This window comes from Anomaloglossus baeobatrachus, chromosome 4, assembly GCF_048569485.1.
Source record: "Anomaloglossus baeobatrachus isolate aAnoBae1 chromosome 4, aAnoBae1.hap1, whole genome shotgun sequence".
Taxonomy (NCBI): domain Eukaryota; kingdom Metazoa; phylum Chordata; class Amphibia; order Anura; family Aromobatidae; genus Anomaloglossus; species Anomaloglossus baeobatrachus.
The window spans coordinates 61,086,553-61,110,146 of record NC_134356.1 but is presented as its reverse complement, the minus strand read 5'-3'; the positions used below and the strand labels follow the sequence as shown (position 1 = coordinate 61,110,146).

Genomic DNA, 23,594 nt, shown 5'->3' with positions numbered 1-23,594 from the left:
ATAAAGTTATTCGTGACGCCACTTGCGGTGTTGCGGCTATATGTAGGCAGCCGCCGCTGCAGAATGTCTCTACTGGGCTACTGGGGCAGATGGCATTAGCAGCTAGTATGGTAGTCCCTCCGCAAGTAGGGAATTGCCCCAGCAGGTGTATGGTGCAGTGGGCGTCGGAAGAAGGAGTCCAGACAGATATTCAGTGCAACTGGTTTACTCACTTTGGATGTTAACTGGTTGCCCGAGGCCGCCTGGTTTCACTTCCAGGTCCCCTTTGTCCCAGTGCCAGTCTGGTTCTCTTGTACTTTCTTCCCCTGCACCTGTCTCTGGTAAGTGGGTCCAAATGGTATAGAACACTGGGGGTCCCCGTTCTGTGATTTGTCCATTTCTGTCCGCCTGATAGCGTGAACAATGTGGGGTTGGAGTCTCTGGTCCTGTCCCTGGTTCTTCCTTTGCTACTGAGCCTTCGGATTCTATAGGGTCAGCAAGGTCCTTGATGGTCCCCTTTGAAATGCAGGTGTTAACAGGTCGGCTTGAAGCTCTTTCCTGTCCTAGGGTCCTGTACCCCGTTGGTGCATAGTTCCGGGAGTACTCCCCTGGCAACCACTTCTCCTTGGTACCAGGTCACCGTCAACTCAAGTCAGGATGTTGCTCAGTAACACCTTCTCACTCCTGCTGTCAACTCTCAACTCCCCACTCTCCACAGTCTGCCCCTCCCACCTGGTCAACTAGTGGACTGGAGTGGCTCCACCTCTAGACGGCCATCCATTGGTCCCACCCTAGCTAAGTACCATTGTATGGCGAATTGTTGGGGAAAACTGGGATTACCTGGGCTTTTGTTATTACCGGCACTGGGGTTCTGGGTTCCTAAGGGGGTAGGCCCCGCATCGTTGTGGGGATGCAGAACCATGTAACACCCTGAGGGCTTCAGGGGCTCTACACTTCAATTTCTTGCTATACAACCTCAGTACAGTGTCATGACACGCTGGTAAAAAGCTTACCTGGCTGCAAGTCACATAACAACCACTGGGTGGCAACATGTAAACACATAAGCCCGATTCATCAAGACTGCCAGGGCTGCAATTCACATGACAACCATAAAATATATAAGCCATGATTTATTGAAGGGAATCTGTCAGCAGGTTTTTGCAACTTCAACACCAGAGCAGCATGTTGTAGGCAAAGAGATTCTAAAACTAACCATGTAAACTTAGATTACTGGGTGCAGCCGTTTTAACATTATCAAAGAATTGAGTTTATTGAGCAGGGAAACCTATCCCTGCCACATCAGGGTCTTTATAGAGATTGTGAATTGACTGTGGGGTGTCAATGACAGCAGGGAGCTGCCAACAACATGGCTGAAGTCAGCCAGCCACAGCAATGATAAGGGGCATACATCCAATTCTATGGGTGTGAGAGAAACATCGGACTGCATACAAGTACAGTGCGATATACGCACAGGCTGATAATAGAGGAGATGGGGGAGATTAATCCCTCCCTCTCCTCCGGAGCTGTGATCCGATCCCAGGATTGGACCACAGTCGCATGACACTCGGCTCACGCTCGCAACAGAGCCTCAGCCAAGGGGCATTAGAATATCGCATCCAATGCTCTTGCATCAGAAGTGGTACACTAATGTGACTCTGCCCTAAGACTAGTGTTTTGTACGCTAGTCTTAATAAAGGAAGAACTGGAGTAAGCCTGAGTTCACATGTCCAGTAATCATCCGCTAGGGCAAATCCAGAAGCAATCTGTTGGCAAAAACAACTTGTCAGTTTTGAAGAAAAAAAAAAGATTTTTGCAGGGTCCATTTTTTAACATGGGAGGTCTACGGAAAACAGATCCATTAACTGATTATACCAGAATAATGTCTGATGCATATATCGTATGGAAGGTTGTGATAATATTTCGGCCTACAGTGGTATAGGTTGCCTAAGCAGAACTATCTAGACGCATATATCAGTTGATATCCCCTCTCTGAACCCTAATGTTCCATCTAGGGCATTGGCCGCTTTTTATCTTGGCAAAGGGAAGCTCCAGTATCAGAACTGTCCATATATGCTGACTATCCATATAATGAACGTTACATTACTGGAGAGTCCGACTGTGAAACCCCATCCACATTACAATTCTGACAGGGAAAAAGTTCTTCCGATACCAGGACACTGTCCCAGTGCTGAGAGGAGGCAGATACAAGTATGAGCCCAAAAAAGTGTCCTGGTTTCCGAGCCGTGTCTTTGGTTCAATGGCCACCCTGCATGGCTCCTGGCTGAAATTTGACCTTTTCCTTAGGGACTTTGCCATGTAAATCAAATTTACATTCTCCATTTTTTTATGTTCCCACCATGATCTCTTCTTTTAACCTTTCCTCTACCACACTTTCACACCCTCCATATTGTTTCTGTGTCAATTACTTTGTCCTCAACTTCTGATTTCTGGTTTGTTCCCCTTCTAACATTGTCCCAGTTCCTTCCATTACATGAACGAATTGTGGGGAAGAGACCAAGCCCCCAAAAGCTGTGTGATATAGAACCCATATTTAAGCTAAAAACCACATAGAACTATATATAAAAAACCACAGACCATAGGAGCCAATTCAGATTATATAGGCACACACAGAATGTGGCAAACCCTCCTAATAAAGATGGCCGCAGCCCAGGTGCACGATGCTGATGATACAGCCACTCAAACCTCCACACTAAAGAGGAGGGGCAGCTGTTTAGCATAGGACATGCACACTAATAAGGCTTGCATTGGGAGCCCATATTTAAGCCACCAAGGTTTTCAAGGCTCCTAGTATCACCAGTGTGAACCTTTCTGGAGACTCCAGCTGCCATCTCAGCTTTGGATAGCCCTAGTGATATATTCCCCTTAAGGTGTGTGCCCATGAACCAGACATGCTGCGTTGTGGACTCAGTGTGTCTTCTCCTACAGAGACGCAAGTGTCCTCTGCAGGAGAATGCAGCGGTTTGTGCACACGATCAGGGTTCAGGACACTGCGAACTTAAGTTGTGTTCTCCTTGCAGAGAACACTCGCGTCTCTGCAAGTCTAAACTTAAATGCTGAGGTCGGAAGGCTGTGCCACCAGTCAGTTTACACTCCGGAGGAAAAAAGCACAGTGGGCAACCCCCCATATATTATAAACTTACACCCTTTAACACTAGAACTACTGAGGTAGTCATTTTGACTACTTTGCACCATGTATTTCTATATAGGTGTCACGAGTCCAGTAGTTCTAGTGTTAATGTCTTTCATTTGGCAGTAAAGGGTGTTTACCCTGGTTCAACTTAATAAATAATTTTATATAACTATGTGTGGTCCTCCCATTTTTGATAAAAAGCCAAGATAAAGAATTCAGCTGTGGGCTGATGTCTGACTGGGAAGGTCCATGATTATTGAGCCCTTCCCAGCCTAAGAATAGCAGCCCTCAGTCTCCCCAGAAGTGGCGCATCACATTAAATGCACCAGTTCTGGCACTTCGCCTCAGCTCTTCCTGATTAGCCTGGTGTGATGGCAATCCGGATAATGGTAATTGGGGCGATGTCAGCTGTTTAGTATAAGGTGGCATCAAACCGTGGTGTTAGTAATGGAGAGGCATCTATCAAACAGCCCAATACTTACCCATTAAGTCAAAAGAAAAAAAAACGACACAAAAATAGTTTGAAAAAACACTCCCTAACTCTTTCCGATGCAGATTTGAAGTAGTCCAACGAATCCGACGTAGTCCACAAATAGAAACCTGTTTGACAAAAAAAAGAGAGAAATAAAAATAATAGTCCTTCATTCACCAATTTATTATGAAAAAATTGAAACCCTCAGCTCCTACGTATTCCATGGCGTTCCCACGATGTCACCCGAATCTGTGATGAGCAATGATGACGTCAATAACGTTACCACTCAGTCACGCTCGCTGGGTCACACAGAAGGCAATGCAAGACTCCGAATGTCTCACGAGCGGTGACGTGAGTCATTCTATAACATCAAAGACAGAAGAGGAAACGGGAAGAGCCAAGGTGAGCAGCAGAATTGGAGCACCTTATGTGATGCGCCACTTCTGGAGTGACTGTGGGCTGGTATTTTTAAGCTGGAAAGGGCACAATAACCATGGACCTTCCCAGCCTGGTAATATCAGCCTGCAGCTGTCAGCTTTACCTTGGCTGGTTTTCAAAAATAGCTGCTGGAGGAGGGATAATTTGGGATTAGAGCAAGCGTATAGGTATGGTTTATAGCAAAACAGTCCTTCTATACTTATACTTTATGCTGAAACATAAAACCAAAAGTCTTTTTTAGGGCTACATATTTTATTTCCCCTATAAATACCCGAAAATGTGCAGGCATATACAGCTGAAATCAAGCGTTTACATACACTATCTATAAAGACACATCTGCAGGTTTTTCTCACTCTCTGACATGAAAACAGAATTACACCTTTCCCGCTTTCAATCAATTAGGAACCAAAATTACTTATATTTGCCAAATGCCAGAATATTGAGAGAGAGAATATTTTAAGGCATTTTTATTACATTCAGCAAAGTCAAAAGTTTACATACATTTCATTAGTATTTGGTACCATTGCCCATAAACTATATGACTTGGATGAAACATTTTGGATCTTCTTCCACAGGCTTCTCACAATAGCTGGTAGGAATTTGGACCCATTCTTCCTGACAGAACTGGTGTAACTGAGCCATGTTTGTAGGTCGCCTTGCTCACACCTGCCTTTGAAGCTTTGTCCATAAATTTTCAATAGGATTGAGATCAGGGCTTTATGATGGCCACTCCAAAACATTGAATTTGTTATCCTTAAGCCACTTTGTAACCAGTTTGGCAGTATGCTTTGGGTCATTTGGAAGACCCATTCTCACTTTAAGTTCCTGGCTGATGTCTTGAGATGTTTCTTCAGTATTGCCGCATAATCTTTGTTCCTCATGATGCCCAATATTTTGTGAAGTGCACCAGTCCCTCCTGCAGAAAAACAACCCCAGAACATGATGCTGCCACCCACATGTTTCACAGTTGAGATGGTGTTCTTAGGCTTCAAAGCTTTTCCCTTTTACTTCCAAACGTTACTATGGTCATTATGGCTAAACAGTTAAATTTTAGTTTCATCAGACCACAGGATAGGTCTCCAAAAATTAAGATTTTTGTTCCTGTGTGAATTTGCAAACATTAATCTGGCTTTTTTTTTTTTCTTTTGGAGTGATGGCTTCTTCCTGGCAGAGTGGCCTCTCAGCCCATATTGATACAGCACTCTTTTCACTGTGGTTGACACAATCTTACCAGCTTCCGCCAGCACCTTCACAAGGTCTTTTGCTTTTGTTCTTGGGTTGATATGCACTTTTGACCAAAGCACTTTCATCTTTGGTACACAGAACCCATCTCATTCATGAGCGGTATGATGGCTGGATATTCCCATATTGTTTGTACTTGCGTATAATTGTTTGTACAGATGAACGAGGCACCTGCAGGTATCTGGACATTGTACCCAAGGATGAGCGAGACTTGTGGAAGTCTAAAATTCTCTTCCTGAAATCTTTGGCTGTTTTCTTTTGACTTTCCCATGATGCTACACAAAGAAGCAGTGTGTTTCAGGTGTGCATTAAAATACATCCACAGGTGTGTCTCTAATTAACTCAGATATTGCCAATAAACCAATCAGAAGCCATCATCATATGGGCTGTCTCATGTTGTTTAAAGACATATTACTGCTAGTATATGTAAACTTTGGACTTTGTAGAAAATAATAAAAATGCCTTAAAACATTCTCTCGTTATTCTGGCATTTGGCAAATATAAATAATTTTGGTTCCTAATTACCCTAAAACAGGGAAAGTGTATTCTGATTCCATGTCAAATAGTGAGAAGAACATGCAGATGTGTCTTTTTAGATACTGTATGTAAACTTCTGGTTTCAACTGTATCTGTCCAGTAAGTAATAAAACTAATCAGAAATGATTGCCTGTGGACACCAAGTTGTGAACCAAATGTTAGCACAATGTATAGTGCAATTTGTTTACCATGGCTTTTGATTTAAGCACAAAAAGGAATACAATGTGGAATCCCCCAAGACAAAACAAAATAAAATAGATAATTATCTAACACTAACTAATCTATAAAATCAAAGAAAAAATAAAAGGATGAAATTATAGGAACAGATTATGTACAAGCTTTGTTTTAAAAAAGGACTTGCCACCAAATTAAATTTTTCATATTGAACTGAACACATGATGTAATCTGTGCGGCAGAGCAGAATAAAACTTTTTTTTTTTCATTTCACCTCTCCATTTCAGATATATTAGAGATCAAAGTCTTTTTCACCTAAACAGTTAATTTTTTTTAAGTGCAAATGGGCAGTACTAGAGAGACTTCACAGGGGGTGTGTACTTCTTCATCCTCTTTCCAACTCTAACCAATCATAAGCCGGCAGCAATACACTGGAGAAAATACAACACGCACCCTGCTGCAATAGCTTAGCTCAGGCTCGATGTGAGACATGCATTGACAATCAGTCTTCTCTCCTCCCTTCAGTGTGATGATGTGCTGGAGCACAGCAGACCGGAGTGTGATAAACTGACAATGTTCAGCTCTCATCTGTGGCAGTATCATTACAAGCAAGCCCAGTAGTTATCCCCACACGTGTTTGTTTAGTGCTGGTTTCCATATGTATTCTTTCGTGGCTTTGCTGCCTCCAGTCTGAAATTTGAACATTCTAATAAGAATAACGAAAACCTTTGCATGAACAGGTGTGTCCAAACCTTTGGCTGGTACTATAAAGGGTGCGTGCACACGATCAGTGTTTCACCAAATCCTAGAAGGAACAGAGGCACTCACCCAAAATAAAATGCAATATCCTTTATTTCATCTAGATGTACGAGGGTAGGGAAAGGATGTGGGAAGCGAGGACGAAGGCTGCAGTTTCGCGCCTAGAATAGCGCTTCTACGGGTCGACCCATAGAAGCGCTATTTTAAGTGTGAAACGGCAGCCGTCGTCCACTCCCTACCCTCGTATATCTACATGAAATAAAGGACATTGCATTTTATTTTGGGTGAGTGCCTCCCTTCCTTCTAAGATTTGGTGGACTGCACCTTTCTGGCTCTTGTTATTGGCACCCCCTACTTTTTTCATGTCCCAGCTCTTCATTCCAGTTGGTAATTTTATGCTGCTGGTAGTACTCTCAATGTAGTTAGTAGTGCTCAACTTTCTTTTTTTTTTTGCTGTGCTGTTACCATGATCAGTGTTTGCAGCGTTTTGGATGTAGCATGCTTCAGCTGCGTCCAAAATGCTGCGTCGTACAGTACAAGCACAGTGGATGGATTTCGAGAAATCCTGTGCCCACTGTGCTCGTTTTTTCCGCAGCAAACACTGACCTGCGGTGAGTCTTTCCAGACCGCAGCATGTCAATTGTTTGCTGCGGATTCTCATGCGTCCTCGTAGGGAGAACACAGCGAGAGACCGCAGCGCACTGAACCCCGATTGTGGGTACGAGCATCTATGATCTCCTGCATTCTCCTGTGGAGGAGACTCGCAGATCCACAAGTCAAGACCCGCTGCGTCCAGAATGCAGTGAGTCTTGATCGTGGGCACATGCCCTAACACTACCCACACTTCTAAAAATTGGTAAAAATGTGGAACAAAAAAACTTGTAAATTGAAATGAAAGACATACAGTAAAAATATGACTAATGTAATGCTACAATATCCTTATGAAAATAAGTAGAAGAAAACGACAAAAGGCGAGAATTGCAGCAGACATCTTTACCCAAGAGGTACTTTACCACCTCACACCGATACATGTCTGGGTTACGGAGAGTTAAGCTGTGAATTATAAGTCATTCTCCTGATAATTTAAGGTAAGCATTTTACCGCTAAAAATCCCAGTCCTGCAATTATCCAAACCTGTATCTTTTTCACAGCAGTCACCAGTCATGCTGATACGCGGAACTGTGAAAATGTCCTCTTTTCAAGAAACGCAAAGAAACCAGGTAATTGTGTGAATTTCTACGGTATTTAATGGTTACTTATACTGGGACCATTAATTTCTAACCAGGGCAGAACAGATGAATGCCCTACAGCTATGAGATCTGATAGATGGTGAGATCATGTCAACCAGAGGTGAACTAAGAACTGTCGGGGTACTCAGGAAATCCACTTAAAATAAAAAGGACAAAGTATGAGCTGTATTACAAAACCAGGGATGGAGATCACGGAACCACTGTAATTTCTTTTTTTTTTTTTACATAAAGGGGCTATAACTGTGTTAGAAAAGTGAATATCGTATAGTATATAGCAAAACTGAGTACACGCGTCACATTGTAAATATTTTGAGATATTTTCATGGGACAACACAGAAGATCTGACACTTATACAATGTACAGTAGTCAGTGTGCAGCTTGTATAACAGGGGAAATTTGGTGTCCTCTAAATAACTCAACACAGCCAATCTCAAAACAACTGGCAACAAAAGTGAGTAAACCCCTAAGTGAAAATAGCCAAATCCTGCCCAATTAGCCATGTTCTCTTCCCAGTGTCATGTTACTTACAATGTCTGAAGTGTGAATGGGGAACAGGTGTGTTATCTCTCACACACTCTCTCATACTGGTCACTGGAACGTGAACATGGCTCCTCATGGCAAAGAATTCTCTGGATGTGAAAAAAAGAATTGTTGCTGGTAGAAAAGATAGCGTTGGCTATAAGAAGATTGCCAGCACTCTGAATCTGAGCTGCAGCACGGTGGCCAAGACCATACAGCGGTTTAACAAGACAGGTTCCACTCAGAACAGGTCTTGCCACGGTCGACCAAAGAAGTTGTGTGCATGTGATCAGTGTCATATCCAGAAGTTGTCTTTTCAAAATAGATAAGCACAAAATACCTTTTAACATACATCAATATTGGCCAAAAACTATAAATGCATAAACAACAAAACCACACAGTATAGGGCCACAAAATATCAATTTTATTAAGTATTTTTTAATATTTTTTAAAATCACATAAAAACAAGGTGCCAACAGTTATAGGGGAGGACAGAGGAAATATAACCATATATACATATAAATTATGCACATGAATATAAGTATAAATATAAATATATGTATATTTAGGATAGAAAGAGTCCAATGAACACATCCAGAATCAATAGATATTTAACGTTGCATAGTGATAATACAATAATCTGGATAAATAAACAGAGCCGTTCTATCCCAAATAACCAGGAACAAAGTGCACTTAGCAGGCTCCAGCATCAGTAGACCAGCAAGAGAAGCTTAAATACCGGCTACATGAGGTTCAAGAGAAGGCAAATAAGCCATATAGGCAAATCACTAATAGATTATGCACGAGTGCAAATAAGGCAGGAAACTGCCGATTAGAGCGAGCAGGCAGATTGTAAATCCAGGCGGAATAAAGATAAGGGTAACAGGCTTATGAGTAGCAGCTTTTACCTCTGTCAAACACCCACGCTTCCAACGTACGTTTCGTAAGAATTTCTTCAGGGAGCGTGTGTTGGGAGGGTGAGGGAAAGTATTTATACACATCAATGGCCAGTAAACAGCTGAGCGCCAATCAGCTGACATATCGGGTAAGTCGTTTTGCGGTGCATAAATCCTCCACAGGTACCGTAATAAGGGGAAGAGAAGATAGCGGACAACGGAGACAAAGCGTCGGCTGCCGTCATAGAGACGGCGCCTGCGCTCCGGCCCCTGTAGCCGCCGACCTGTCATTCCACGGCCGTGCTTAGGAATATGCGCACAAACTCCCAGGTTAAGTATATAAAAGTACAATATATTCGATCATGTTGCCACAGTAAGTAAATAAGTTTATAAAAGAAATAATAATAGTTGTGCATAAAGCAGAAAATGTACATTAAAGTAAATGAGCATAGAGCAGTGTAAAACTAAATACATAGGGTATATGCAGAGCGATACAAGGTACAGCCCTGCAAATATACCTATGTGTATAGTGATAATTCTGATGAAAATCAGTATCATCAGATTTTCATCAGAATTATCACTATACACATAGGTATATTTGCAGGGCTGTACCTTGTATCGCTCTGCATATACCCTATATATTTAGTTTTACACTGCTCTATGCTCATTTACTTTCATGTACATTTTCTGCTTTATGCACAACTATTATTATTTCTTTTATAAACTTATTTACTTACTGTGGCAACATGATCGAATATATTGTACTTTTATATACTTAACCTGGGAGTTTGTGCACATATTCCTAAGCACGGCCGTGGAATGACAGGTTGGCGGCTACAGGGGCCGGAGCGCAGGCGCCGTCTCTATGACGGCAGCCGACGCTTTGTCTCCGTTGTCCGCTATCTTCTCTTCCCCTTATTACGGTACCTGTGGAGGATTTATGCGCCGCAATACGACTTACCCGATATGTCAGCTGATTGGCGCTCAGCTGTTTACTGGCCATTGATGTGTATAAATACTTCCCCTCACCCTCCCAACACACGCTCCCTGAAGAAGTTCTTACGAAACGTACGTTGGAAGCGTGGGTGTTTGACAGAGGTAAAAGCTGCTACTCATAAGCCTGTTACCCTTATCTTTATTGCGCCTGGATTTACAATCTGCCTGCTCGCTCTAATCGGCAGTTTCCTGCCTTATTTGCACTCGTGCATAATCTATTAGTGATTTGCCTATATGGCTTATTTGCCTTCACTTGAACCTCATGTAGCCGGTATTTAAGCTTCTCTTGCTGGTCTACTGATGCTGGAGCCTGCTAAGTGCACTTTGTTCCTGGTTATTTGGGATAGAACGGCTCTGTTTATTTATCCAGATTATTGTATTATCACTATGCAATGTTAAATATCTATTGATTCTGGATGTGTTCATTGGACTCTTTCTATCCTAAATATACATATATTTATATTTATACTTATATTCATGGGCATAATTTATATGTATATATGGTTATATTTCCTCTGTCCTCCCCTATAACTGTTGGCACCTTGTTTTTATGTGATTTTAAAAAATACTTAATAAAATTGATATTTTGTGGCCCTATACTGTGTGGTTTTGTTGTTTTTTCAAAATAGATGTTTAAGTGCTGCCAGCATTGTTGCAGAGGTTACAGAGGTGGGGGGTCCGCCTGTCAGTACTCAGACCCTACACCGCACACTGCATCAAATTGGCCTGCACAGCTGTTGTCTCAGAAGGAAGCCTCTTCAAAAGATGATGCACAGTAAACCCTGCAAACAGTTTGCAGGAGACAAGCAGACTAAGGACATGGATTAATCAATCCATGTCCTGTAGTCTGATGAGCCCAAGATAACTTGGTTCAGATGGTGTCAAGCGTGTGTGGCAGCAACAAGCTGAGGAGGATAAAGACAAGTGTGTCGTGCCTACAATCAAACATGGTGGTTAGAGTGTCATGGTTTGGGGCTGCATGAGTGCTGCAGTTGTGGGGAGCTACAGAATATTGACATTAATGCCAACATGTACTGTGACATACTGAAGCACAGCATGATCCCCTCCCTTCGGATATTGGGCTCTAAAATCCACCAGCTCCGTGATGTCATCATGGAGAAGTGGAAGAGGATCTAGCAACTCCTGTGAAGCTCTAGTGAACTCCATGCCTAAGAGTGGTAAGGCAGTACCTGAAAAAAAAGGTGGCCACAAAAAATATTGACACTTTGGCCATTTTCATCTCGGAGTTTAGTCACTTATTGCCGAGGTTTTTAACATTAATGGCTGTGTGTTGTTATTTACAGGGCACACCACATTTACACTGTTATACAAGCTGTACACTGACTACATTACGTTGCATCAAAGTGTTATATCTTCACTGTTGTCCCATGAAAATATGTAAAATATTCACAAAACTGAGGTGTGAATTCACTTTTGTAATATATTGTACATCAATAATAAGTTGTGAGCCACTTTGGTGTTTCCTGAAAGCACACTCCACAATTTCAGTCCAGACAACACTCTGTGAACTAAAAATGGTCACTAAAGGCCGCTTTACACACTGCGATATCGGTCCCGATATCACTAGTGTGCGTACCTGGCCCCATCTGTTGTGCGACACGAGCAAATCGCTGCCCGTGCCGCACAACATCGCCCAGACCCGTCACACATAATTACCTGCCCGGCGACGTTGCTGTAACCGGTAAACCGTCTCCTTTCTAAGGGGGCGGTCCGTGCGGCGTCACAGCGACATCACTGAGCGGCCGCCTAATAGCAGCGGAGGGGTGGAGCTGAGCGGGACATAAAATCCCGCCCACCTCCTTCCTTCCGCATAGCGGCCGGGAGGCAGGTAAGGAGAGGTTCCTCGTTCCTGCGGTGTCACACATAGCGATGTGTGCTGCCGCAGGAACGAGGAACAACCTAGTTACTGCTGCAGTAACGATTTTTGAGAATGGACCCCCATGTCACCGATGAGCGATTTTGCACGTTTTTGCAACGATGCAAAATCGCTCATCGGTGTCACACGCAACGGCATCGCTAATGCGGCCGGATGTGCGTCACCAATTCCGTGACCCCAAAGAGTTCGCATTAGCGATGTCGTAGCGTGTAAAGCCCCCTTTAGAGGCATGTGATATGACATGTCTATCAGCACAATAGGCCTGTGCTCCTGATCTGCACAAGCACAGATGATCCCCCGTTTTAAAAAAAATGAAGCTTTGATAAACATCATGAATTAAATCAGCACAGAATATAAACCCTAAAAACAAACTGGTCAAAGTTGGAGTTAAGTTGGAGTTAAAGCAAATGTCACCAGGTTTATGCTTCCTAACCTGAGAGAAGCATGCAATACGAGAAAAGAGACTCCAAATCCATCGATGCATCACTTAAAGGGAATCGGTCAGTTTGTTTTTGCTACCTCATCTGAGAGAAGCTTGATGTCGACAAAGAGATTCTGAATTCAATGATGTATCACTTAGATTAATGTCTGCAGCCATTTTGACAAAATCACAATTTTTAGATTTAGTCATTTAGCAGAGCTGAGTGAGCTTCCCCACCCACACCAAACTCTATAGACAATGTAGATAGACAGTGAGGTGTCCATCACAAGGGGTGTGTAGGCCTGATGCTCCTAACTTTGTAGTCTGAGAAATGATAATGATTGCCCCTCGTCAGTGCAAAGTATGAGATCTGATCTGGCTTATGAGAAGCTATAGTGGGGATGACTATTCTCCTTACGAAGACCTGACAAACCAGTCTGGCTGTCAGTGAGGAGACTTATAGCTGTAATGCCCCTCTGAGGATGGAGATATAAGTCCTCTCACTAACAGCCAGACTGGTTTGTCAGGTCTCCGCAAGGAGAATGGTCTTCCCCGTGGTCCCCACTTTTTGTATTGAATTGCTGAAATAGATTAACTTTTTGATGATATTCTAATTTATTGAGGTGCACTTGGATGTTGCTCAGTATTTATGTGGAGATCATTGGGTGCCCCTTATGCTCAGTGTATTCTCTAACCATTACCAAAATGGTGAAGCCAAATTGAAAATAAAGAAGAATAACAGGATGGAGCTGAATATTTTGCTTTTGTTTTGAATTTTTGTTTTTATTCTGACCATTAAGTTTTTTAATATGAACAACTGAATTACTGGTTAGTAAGTTAGAGCAGGAACCTGAAGCGTGTGATTTACTGACCTAAGCAACAGGTCAAAAGCCTATACAGAGTGGTCATCACTACAGGTCTACTATTCACACTCCAAGCAAAAGTGTCCAACTCAACAGTCTCTGGTTTATTCAACAGTCTTTATTGTACAATGTTTCGGCTCATGAGATTCTAACAGATAATTTGTTCACTCTAAGTCAACGTTGAAACACATTGCCGTAAGCAAAACAAACATCTACAGAAGGTTGTGATGGCCACCGCATACATTTTTGGTGGCTTCATCTACATTGATTTTGAAGCTGGAGCTGTTACTTTTTTCCTTGAATTCTTTGATCTGGTGTTTAGAATGCTTGCCACTAAAGAAACAACCAGAGAAGCATATTTATGAACCCAGTAAATATTAAGACCCCTGCCCCTACACCTCTCATGTCCAATGAATGGCTACAACCACCGTACCACCAAGATGGGAAAACAAGATTGTGACCAGGAGCAAGCATTGAGAATTTCTCTGTTCTCACCATTCAGAAACAATCCAAAGGCAATTGAGGATCAGCCCTTGAGCAGCAGAAAAATAGCTGTAGAAATGTTTTTGTTTTTTTTCCCATTGACAATGAAGAAACCAGAAATGCACTCGATCATTGTCTGTTGGCGGCACAAAGTCATTAGTTTCTTGAATATTGTGACAAAGAAAAAGTATTGTTCCAAGGTAGTTCAAACTTATACTGATAAGTAGGCAGAACATGTAAAAGTGGGAACATAACAGTCTGTCTCCTTTACTTTGTGCTTCATCACGCACCATATTAGCAAGAGACCCAATGTTGTTGCTGCCACTGGTTTGTTTGGGAGGTATGGGTTACTGTGCTTCGTTTTTCGGTTCTTCACTTTAGACACAACACAAAATGGGCAGCACAAGTTGTTAACGTACAATGGGGTGGATGGATAGGGAGTCACGGAGTAGAAGAAGAGGTAGAGGGGCATCAGTCTGATGAATGGAAACTGCTCATGTCTTGTTTTCGTCGTAGATGTCGAGAGATGGCTCAATGGTGGACAGCTCCGTTTCGTAACCCAAGCTTCGTGGTGAGAGGGAGTTTCGGTGAAAAAAGAGACCACCTGGAGAAAAATGAGAAATACATTTGATTAATTTTGTTACATTCTGTCAACTGCAGAGTTATATAACATTATATACTGTAAAAGAAGAACATTTATAGTGGAAAATGGAACATTATTCTAAAAAGAAGACTTTAGGATAATATGGTTACAGATATGTGTGAATATCAAATGATCAAAGGGAACCTGTCACCAGAATTTTTCCTTATAAGTTGCAGCCACCACCATTAAGCCCTTATATACAGCATTCCAGAATACTGTATATAAGAGCCCAGGCCGCTCTGTATAACATAAGAAACACCTTTATTATACTTACCTGCGGGGCGGTCGGGTCCAATGAGTGTCTCTGGTCTCGGATCTGGCGCCGCCTCTATCTTGTGCAGTGATGCCATCCTCCTTCCCTGGTCCATGTGGATGACTAGTCCTACGTCATCCACACAGAGGCCTACATTGTGCTCCTGTGCTGACAGATCAAAGTACTCGGTCTTTGACCTTTCCCTACGCCTGCGCATTACAATTCTTTGTCGCTGCCATCAGCAGGGCAGATCAAAGAGCGCATGCGCAGGAGAACAATGGAGGCCTCTTTGTGGATGATGTAGGACGCGTCATCCCCATGGAGCTGAGAAGAAGGACAACGATGGAAGGAAGAGAGGAGGCGCCGGACTGAGAGCAGAGATGCCCATCGGACTCGCCTACTCCACTGGTGAGAATATAGGTCTTTTTTACATTATACAGAGTGACCTGGGTTTTTATATACTGTATTCTAGAATGCTTATAAACAAAAACATAGATTTTGTCCGGCTCACCTGCTCCCAAGGAGACTGCTTATCCAGGACCGTGCAAGGAAGGAAGGTGGCAAGGCTTTATATAACAGGATAAAAAAATCCAGCAATCTAGTCCACGAAATCTCTCTTTCTTAAAATATCAAACTTTTATTCAAAAATGCATATTAAAATAGTCCATGACAGGGTCAAACATGCCCAAAAAAGAGGACGCGTTTCGAACACCACACAAGTTCTTAATCTGTCTCTGACCCTTCTGAGAAAATGGACTCATTAAAAAGGGGCTGAGACCCGGACATGAGATCTCATGTCCGGGTCTCAGCCCCTTTTTAATGAGTCCATTTTCTCAGAAGGGTTAGAGACAGATTAAGAACTTGATTGTTGTTAGAAACGCGTACTCTTTTTTGGGCATGTTTGACCCTGTCATGGACTATTTTAATATGCATTTTTGAATAAAAGTTTGATATTTTAAGAATGCTGGATTTTTTTATCCTGTATTCTAGAATGCTGTATATAAGGGCTCACTGGTGGTGGCCACATCTTATTGGGGACAAATCTGGTGACAGATTCCCTTTAAGTGGAAATCGGGGGAGATTGCAAGCTCCTCCTTAGCAATCGTAAAAATAAACAATTGAGAATATGAGAAGTTACCCATCTATGGCATCATGTGTACTGAAATCTAGATCACAGAGATTTTTGGTATCTATTACTGTTGAATATATGATGATACATGCATCTAGACCAGACGTGGCTAAAGTGAAGATTTTTCGCTGTGGACCATTGGTAAGTGTGGAAAAAAGCTCATTTTTTTTTCTGCAGCTTGAACCTGCTCTATTGGCAATAAAAAGCTGCAAACACTGGTTTTGCTGCGTTTTTGCAGCGTTATTTTGGTGCGGATTACGTGTGTGTTTTATCCACAGTATATGTCTAATAAAGTTTATTTTATTCACCAAAAACGCAGCAAAACCTTTTTGTTGCCTTTTTTTTTTTGCTCTCATTGGTTTTTATGGGTGCAAAGACGCTGAAAGAATTAATTTGCTCAAACATAGTCAGGAAAATAACCTGTGTGTGCAAGAGATTTCAGAAATCTCATAACGTTTGCTGGTACTGTAAAACGCAGCTTCCTATTTGCATGAAAAAATGCAGCAAAAATGCTTCATGTGAACATACCGTTATACTTACCATTGTCTAAGTGTGAAAGTAAGGTCAGCTCAGGGAAATTTCCAACACTGTGGAAAAACCTCTCTGAGCTTGATGTAGAAGTACTCAATACTGTATCTCAGCACACTGGTGGACACAGACCGAAAAGGGCCCTGTGCAAGCACAGTATATGGGCTCTTTGCGGTTTAATACCTCATCATAATGCACAATTCCATCTGGTTTGGAGATAGGGGTGGTCCCGTCCCCTTATCTCCTAGGCCCCTGTATGGCTGCACAGGTTGCACCAATCGTATGTCTGCCATTGCCTCAGCCATCACATCCTGAGCATGAAGAGCAAAATCAGTGTACACTAAATTTTTACCAAAATTTAAAAAAAGGCAACAGATCCTAAATACTATGCAGAAGTGCGCACCTCATGCACGAATTAATACAAAACGGAGGGCAGTAGGAAAGTCTATGGACCTGTGTACTGCAGTGCGTGCTCTCAGGCCGGATGCCTCTTCGGGGAGGAAGACGACTAAAGGGTGCTTTACACGCTGCGACATCGCTAACGATATATTGTCAGGGTCACGTCGTTAGTGACGCACATCTGGCGCCGTTAGCGACATTGCAGCGTGTGACACCAAGGAGCGACGATCAACGATCACAAAAGCGTCAAAAATCGTTGATCGTTGACACGTCGCTCCTTTTCATAATATCGTTGGTGGTGCATGCCACTGGTTGTTCATCGTTCCTGCGGCATCACACATCGCTATGTGTGACGCCGCAGGAACGACGAACATCTCCTTACCTGTGTCCACCGGCAATGAGGAAGGAAGGAGGTGGGCGGCATGTTCTGGCCGCTCATCTCCGCCCCTCCTCTGCTATTGGGCGGCCGCTTAGTGACACCGCAGTGACGTCGCTATGATGCCGAACGCACCTCCCCCTTGAAGGAGGGATTGTTCGGTGGTCACAGCGTCGTCGCTGAAAAGGTATGTGCGTGTGACGCTACCGTAGCGATAATGCTTGTTACGGCAGTGATTACCAAATGTCGCACGAATGACGGGGGCAGGTGCTATCGCGCACGACATCGCTAGCGATGTCGCAGCGTGTAAAGCACCCTTAACTCTAGTGCCACCTATTGGAGGGGAGGGTAGCAATCCTAAAACTCAAAAGTGACCCTTTAACGACTCGTCATTTGACTTAGGATTTGTGCCAGATCAGTACCTCAATTTGCAGACCTGGTGTTTCGGGGTGATTGCCCCTCATCAGTGCAAAGTATGAGATCTGATCTGGCTGTATGACAGGCTATAATGGGGTCTAAAAGGGAAGTTCTTCTCCTTGCGGAGACTGACACTTCATTCCAGCATGTCAGTGGTGAGGAGACTTTAAATGCTTCTGTAGCCTTTTGCGCAACTTGAAGGGGTCTCAGGACGCTGATCTATACCATGTTTAAGGGGCTACGACATATATAAAATACATTCAAACATTTAGCTACACTTTGACTCAACTGAACTACTCTGTTTTGCTATTAGCATTCCGATATTGTTGCGAGCCATCTAAAGAAGCCGTACTGCTCAGCACAGCAAAATGCCAGAGCAGCATTTGCATAAGTACATATATCCATTTACAGTATTAGTTTTCTGCTTAGAAAACAAACAGCAGAACCAGAGAGCAAACAACGAAAGTGCAAATCCAGAAATCAATTACAACTTGTCTTTGTACAAGAACTTTTACATTGTGAGTTAAAACCAGATAAATGAAAAAAGTAAGAATATCAGAATGTGTAAATATTTATTTACACCACTAAATAGAAAAAAAATAGCCTTTTATAGCCTATGGCAATTTTACATTGCATTATATGATGTAGTTTATACACCTGTACTTTTGAGGCGTAACAATGGATCCACAGCCATCATGCATGGTTTATGGTACAGGTCACCCACCAGGCAACAATCCCAAGTGTTATACCTCTGGTGTGTTTCATTCTCATGCAGGATATATTATAGGTTTAGGGTTTTTTTTGCAAAATTCTCTTAAATATACAGTATCTAATCTTGGAGAGTCCATAACTGAGAGATATAATACACTGCAGTGATCGAGCATTGCAATGGATTATATCAGTGATCAGACACAGGAAAAATGAAGAATTGACATACTGCAGATTTTATTTGCACCAAAGTCTGCAAGGAAAATATTTGCTACATGTGCACAGCAATTCAGGATTCTCAGACTTTGCTGGGATGCGTTTTTCCTTGCAGTATTGATTGCAGAAAAAAACCCATGAAAAAAAGAAGCAAAAAGGCAGCATGGGCACACAGCCTATTAGGCTGGTTTCACACATCTGGTTTTTGCCGTCAGGCACAATCTGGCGAAAAAACTGATGCGACGAATCTGGTGAAAAAACTGATCCGTCGCATCAGTTTTTTCCATACGGTCCTTCCGTTTTTTGACGGATCCGTTGGGATATTGAGCTTGCGCAGTTAAAAAAAAAACTGATCCGTCGTTGGGTTCCGTTATATGCCGGATGACGACGGATCCGGCGCCCATAGGCTTTAATTACACATCATGCCGGATTCGGCATGGTCCATTTTTTTGCCGGAGACAAAAAACGCTGCATGCTGCATCCTTTCTGGCAGCCGGACGAAGAAATTTCACTGGATCCGGCGGACGCCGCATGCAACGCAAGGCCATCCGTCACAATCCAACGATAATAAAAGTCAATGGGGAATAAAACGGATCTGGCACCGGATCGCCGGATTAAAACTGGATGTGTGAAAGCAGCCTAACAAAGCCAACATCTGCACTGTATAGAGCTGGCAAGGCTCCTGAGCGGTGCACAAATCCCCCATCTACGTACGGGCAAGTTACAAACTGAAGCCTGGGCAGAGCTGGCCCCCCTGGTGCCATGATCCCCGTATAACACCACATGTGAATCAGATCTGAAGCCATTGAGTAAAAGTAGGCAACTCTGATAATGTATATACAACATAACTAAAGCTATTACTCCTCCAGTAAATATATATATATATATATATATGCATCTCTATCTATAAATATATATATATATATGCATCTCTATCTATAAATATATATATATATATATGTGTGTATATATATATATATATATATAATATATATTATATATATATATATATATATATATATATATATATATATATATATATATATATGTGTGTATATATTATATATTATATATATACATACACATATATATATAATTTTTTCACCACTAAAATTTGATTATTATAGAAAAAGTTATATCTTTATACTCATTCACTATTAAAAACCCTATTAACATTGATAAAAGTACTGCAATTATGTTAATAAATGTGTATTTGGTGAACTTATTCAATTTGTACATTGAAGATCTAATGCTGCTTTTCTAACACTAGGTGTCGTCTATGTACAGACTCCATTTTTTCCTCTTGGCTCTCACATTACACGGGTTCCTGTTTACCCAGAATAGTGAATTTGACTCCACTTTATTCTACAGGACTCTGGCAGCTCGGGCCTAGTAGGCCTAATATATCAAAGCTGACAGGAAAAACAGGCCTCGTTGCTCATAGCAACCATTCTGTGCTCTGCTTATATTTCATAGAAACTGATATATAATGAACAAATCCCTAAATCAGGATGAGGCTATAATCATATCATTTTTGTCTCAAAACCATTCACCTTGTTTGAACCTGAGAAATTCTCTTATGTGAGTGGTGTCCATTTTAAGACAGATTTGCGTTGTGGTTTTCACTGATAATAGAAATCACAATACAGATGTAAACAGGCTCTCGTGCAGTTAGGACATATTCACATGCGGCAGTTTTGTTCCAAATGTTTCTGTGACTTAAAATCACTTCCATACTTCTCATTGGGATTGCTTTCATAGTATACGGCATGAATTCTGTATCTGCAAGCTACATTCAGATTAACTGGATGGTTGATTACTCATATACCGTATTTTTCGGATTATAAGACTGACTTTTCCTCTCAGAAATTTGGAAGGAAAATGAGGAGTGCGTCTTAAAATCCAAATGTAGCTTACCGGGGGGTGGTGAAGAGGGGTCACAGGAGGCAGGGCCAATGCTGTGCGGCGGGCGTTTAGACACGGGCCATTCTGAAGACGTTGACGGTGAGGGCTTCACATAATGGCGCCCAGATTCGGCATCTGCACAGATGGAGCTTCACTGCATATGGCCCATTTCATGTCCCAGCAGCGGATTTAAGGAAAATGGCACCTGGAGGTGGCGCGTGCGCAGATGAGATCTCGGCTCAATGACTCCACCTGCACACGCGCCGACTCCGGCCGCCATTTCTTTGATGCCCGCACCACCGACATCTTCAGATTGGCCTGTGCCTCACCATCCGCAGTGACCACCAGCACAGAACAGTGCCCACTGCCCTCAGTGAGCATCTGGGACTCCCTCTGCACCGGCCGCAGCATCGCCGTACTCCAGCAAAGCCCCTCCCTCCTGTGACCCCACTCCACCACCGCTGCCGCCCCTCCTCCCCGGTAAGACATCAACTGGAGTATAAAACAGACCACAATTTTTTTTTAACCTTTTTTTTCTGTAACTCTGGGGTGTGTCTAAACGAAAAGTACGGTAGTTATACAAAATGGCCACCTTCATGGTATTACATAACGTAAGAAGGCCAATATTCATCATGGTTGTTGCTCCAGATTTCTTAAGCAACAAAAAAGGGGCAAATTGCTAAAGTATGTGCGACTAAAGGCCGCTTTACACGCTGCGATATCTGTACCAATATCGCTAGCGTGGGTACCCGCCCCCATCTGTTGTGCGACACGGGCAAATCGCTGCCCGTGCCGCACAACATCGCCTAGACCCGTCACACTACTTACCTGCCTGGTGACGTCGCTGTGACTGGCGAACCGCCTCCATTCTAAGGGGGCGGTTCGTTCAGCGTCACAGCGACGTCACAGCTGCGTCACTGAACTGATGCCTAATAGAAGCGGAGGGGCGGAGATGAGTGGGACGTAACATCCCGCCCACCTCCTTCCTTCCGCATAGCGGCTGGGACGCAGGTAAGGAGAGGTTCCTCGTTCCTGCGGTGTCACATGGAGCGATGTGTGCTGCCGCAGGAACAAGAAACAACCTCGTTACTGCTGCAGTAACGATATTTGAGAATGGACCCCCATGTCACCGATAAGCGATTTTGCACGTTTTTGCAACGATGCAAAACCGCTCATAGGTGTCAAACGCAACGGCATCGCTAATGTGGCCGGATGTGCGTCACCAATTCCGTGACCCCAAAGAGTTCTCATTAGCGATGTCGTAGCGTGTAAAGCCCCCTTAACTCGAAGATTTCTGCCACTTTTCATGTTGTGTAAGTTTTTTAGTTTTCCTTGATAATTTTGCTTTGTTTAATTTTTACATTAAATGTTGCAGTTTTTTTGGGTACAACTTACTCCAATCGCTCTCTGGAGTGAGATATCTAGCAGTTTTCAATCAGAAATATTTTTAAACAAATATGTGACCTTCTAAAGGATTTGCAACATTTGGTGCTGAAAGGCGGCAAAAGACGGTTATAGACAAAAATAAAGAACATTTTTTACTTTGCATCAAATTCATTGAATTGTCATTTTGAAGAATTTGTCGCAAAAAAGGTAAAAAAATAGAAAAGGCAAAAAGAAAAGTGACATCAAGAAATCGCAAGTGATGACTTGGAAAGAACAAAAGACTACATTGATTGACAAATACAAAAAATGGGCCATGGCCTTTATTAAATGTAACCAACATAACTTTAAAGGGAACCTGTCACCAAAATTTTCGCTATTAAACTAAAAGAATCCCCTTCTGCAGCTCCTGGGCTGCATTCTATAAAGGTTCATCTTGCTACTGGCCCCCCCTTTCAGACCTAAATAACAACTTCATAAAATATTACCTTTTGCTATGGTAATGAGGTTTGCTGGCCCGGTGGGTGGGCTGTATTTCGTCCGTTATCCACCCTCCTGCCGCTGTTCGCCGTCCCCCAGTGTTCATTTACATAGTTGAGGCCGCTGCCCTCATGTTCCACAGTGCTCCGGAAGTCTCGCGCATGCGCAGTGGCACTATCGGGTACTTGGATGACGCTGGTGATGAATGTGAATGTCATCACCAGCGTCATCCAAGTACCCACCCATAATCTCGCACCTGCGCAATAACATCACCGGTGCTCGCGATTTGAAAACAGTGCTCAGTCCCGCGATAGTGCCACAGCGCATGCGCGAGACTTCAAGAGCACTGCGGAACATGCGGCTAACAGCGGCAGGAGGGGGGATAACGGACAAAATACAGCCCGCCCCTGGGGCCAACAAACCTCATTACCATAGCAAAAGGTAATATTTTATAAAGTTATTTAGGTCTGAAAGGGGGGCCAGTAGCAAAATGAACCTTTATAGAATGCAGCCCATGAGCTGCAGAAGGGGATTCTTTTAGTTTAATAGGAAAATTCTGGTGACAGGTTCCCTTTAACTACCGTATACTTTATATCAATTCAATACCTGCAGCTTAGCGAAAGCTTAAGCCCGTTAACCAATCTATGTATTAAGTGACTAACCCCTTCTTCTCACCTTTGTTTATTCATAGCCTAATCACCCATGAGCTGACACAGAGACACGTTTCTTCCTCTCACATGACAGCCCCTTAAAGGTAATCTGTCACCAGGTTTTTGCCACCTAATCCGAGAGCAGCATAAGGTCCTGATTCCAGCGGTGTTTCACTTACTGGGCTGCCTAGTTTAGTTTAGATAAAAAAAAAAAAAGATTAATCAGCAGTAGATTATCATTACAGGAATACTTGGCCTTCTGCCAGGTAGTCCAGTATATTCATGAGCTCTGTATAACTGCTAGATCTGCCACAGAGAAAACATTGATTTTATCAAAATGACAGCAAACAGCTCAGCAAGTGACATCGCTGGAATCAGGGTCTCTGTCTCTACATTATGCTGCTCTCAGATGAGGTGGCAAATATCTGGT

The 23,594-nt window shown here is 42.8% G+C and overlaps 1 protein-coding gene across 1 annotated transcript in view; it reads right to left on the bottom strand.

The window, feature by feature from the left end:
• Positions 1–13,692: 13,692 nt before the first annotated feature.
• RNF130 (ring finger protein 130) overlaps positions 13,693–23,594 on the bottom strand; it is a 349,488-nt gene continuing 339,586 nt past the window's right edge. The window contains exon 8 of the mRNA XM_075344373.1: positions 13,693–14,681. Within this exon, the coding sequence (XP_075200488.1) occupies positions 14,572–14,681 (110 nt within the window). The 3' untranslated portion in view covers positions 13,693–14,571. The remainder of the gene's footprint in view (positions 14,682–23,594) is intronic.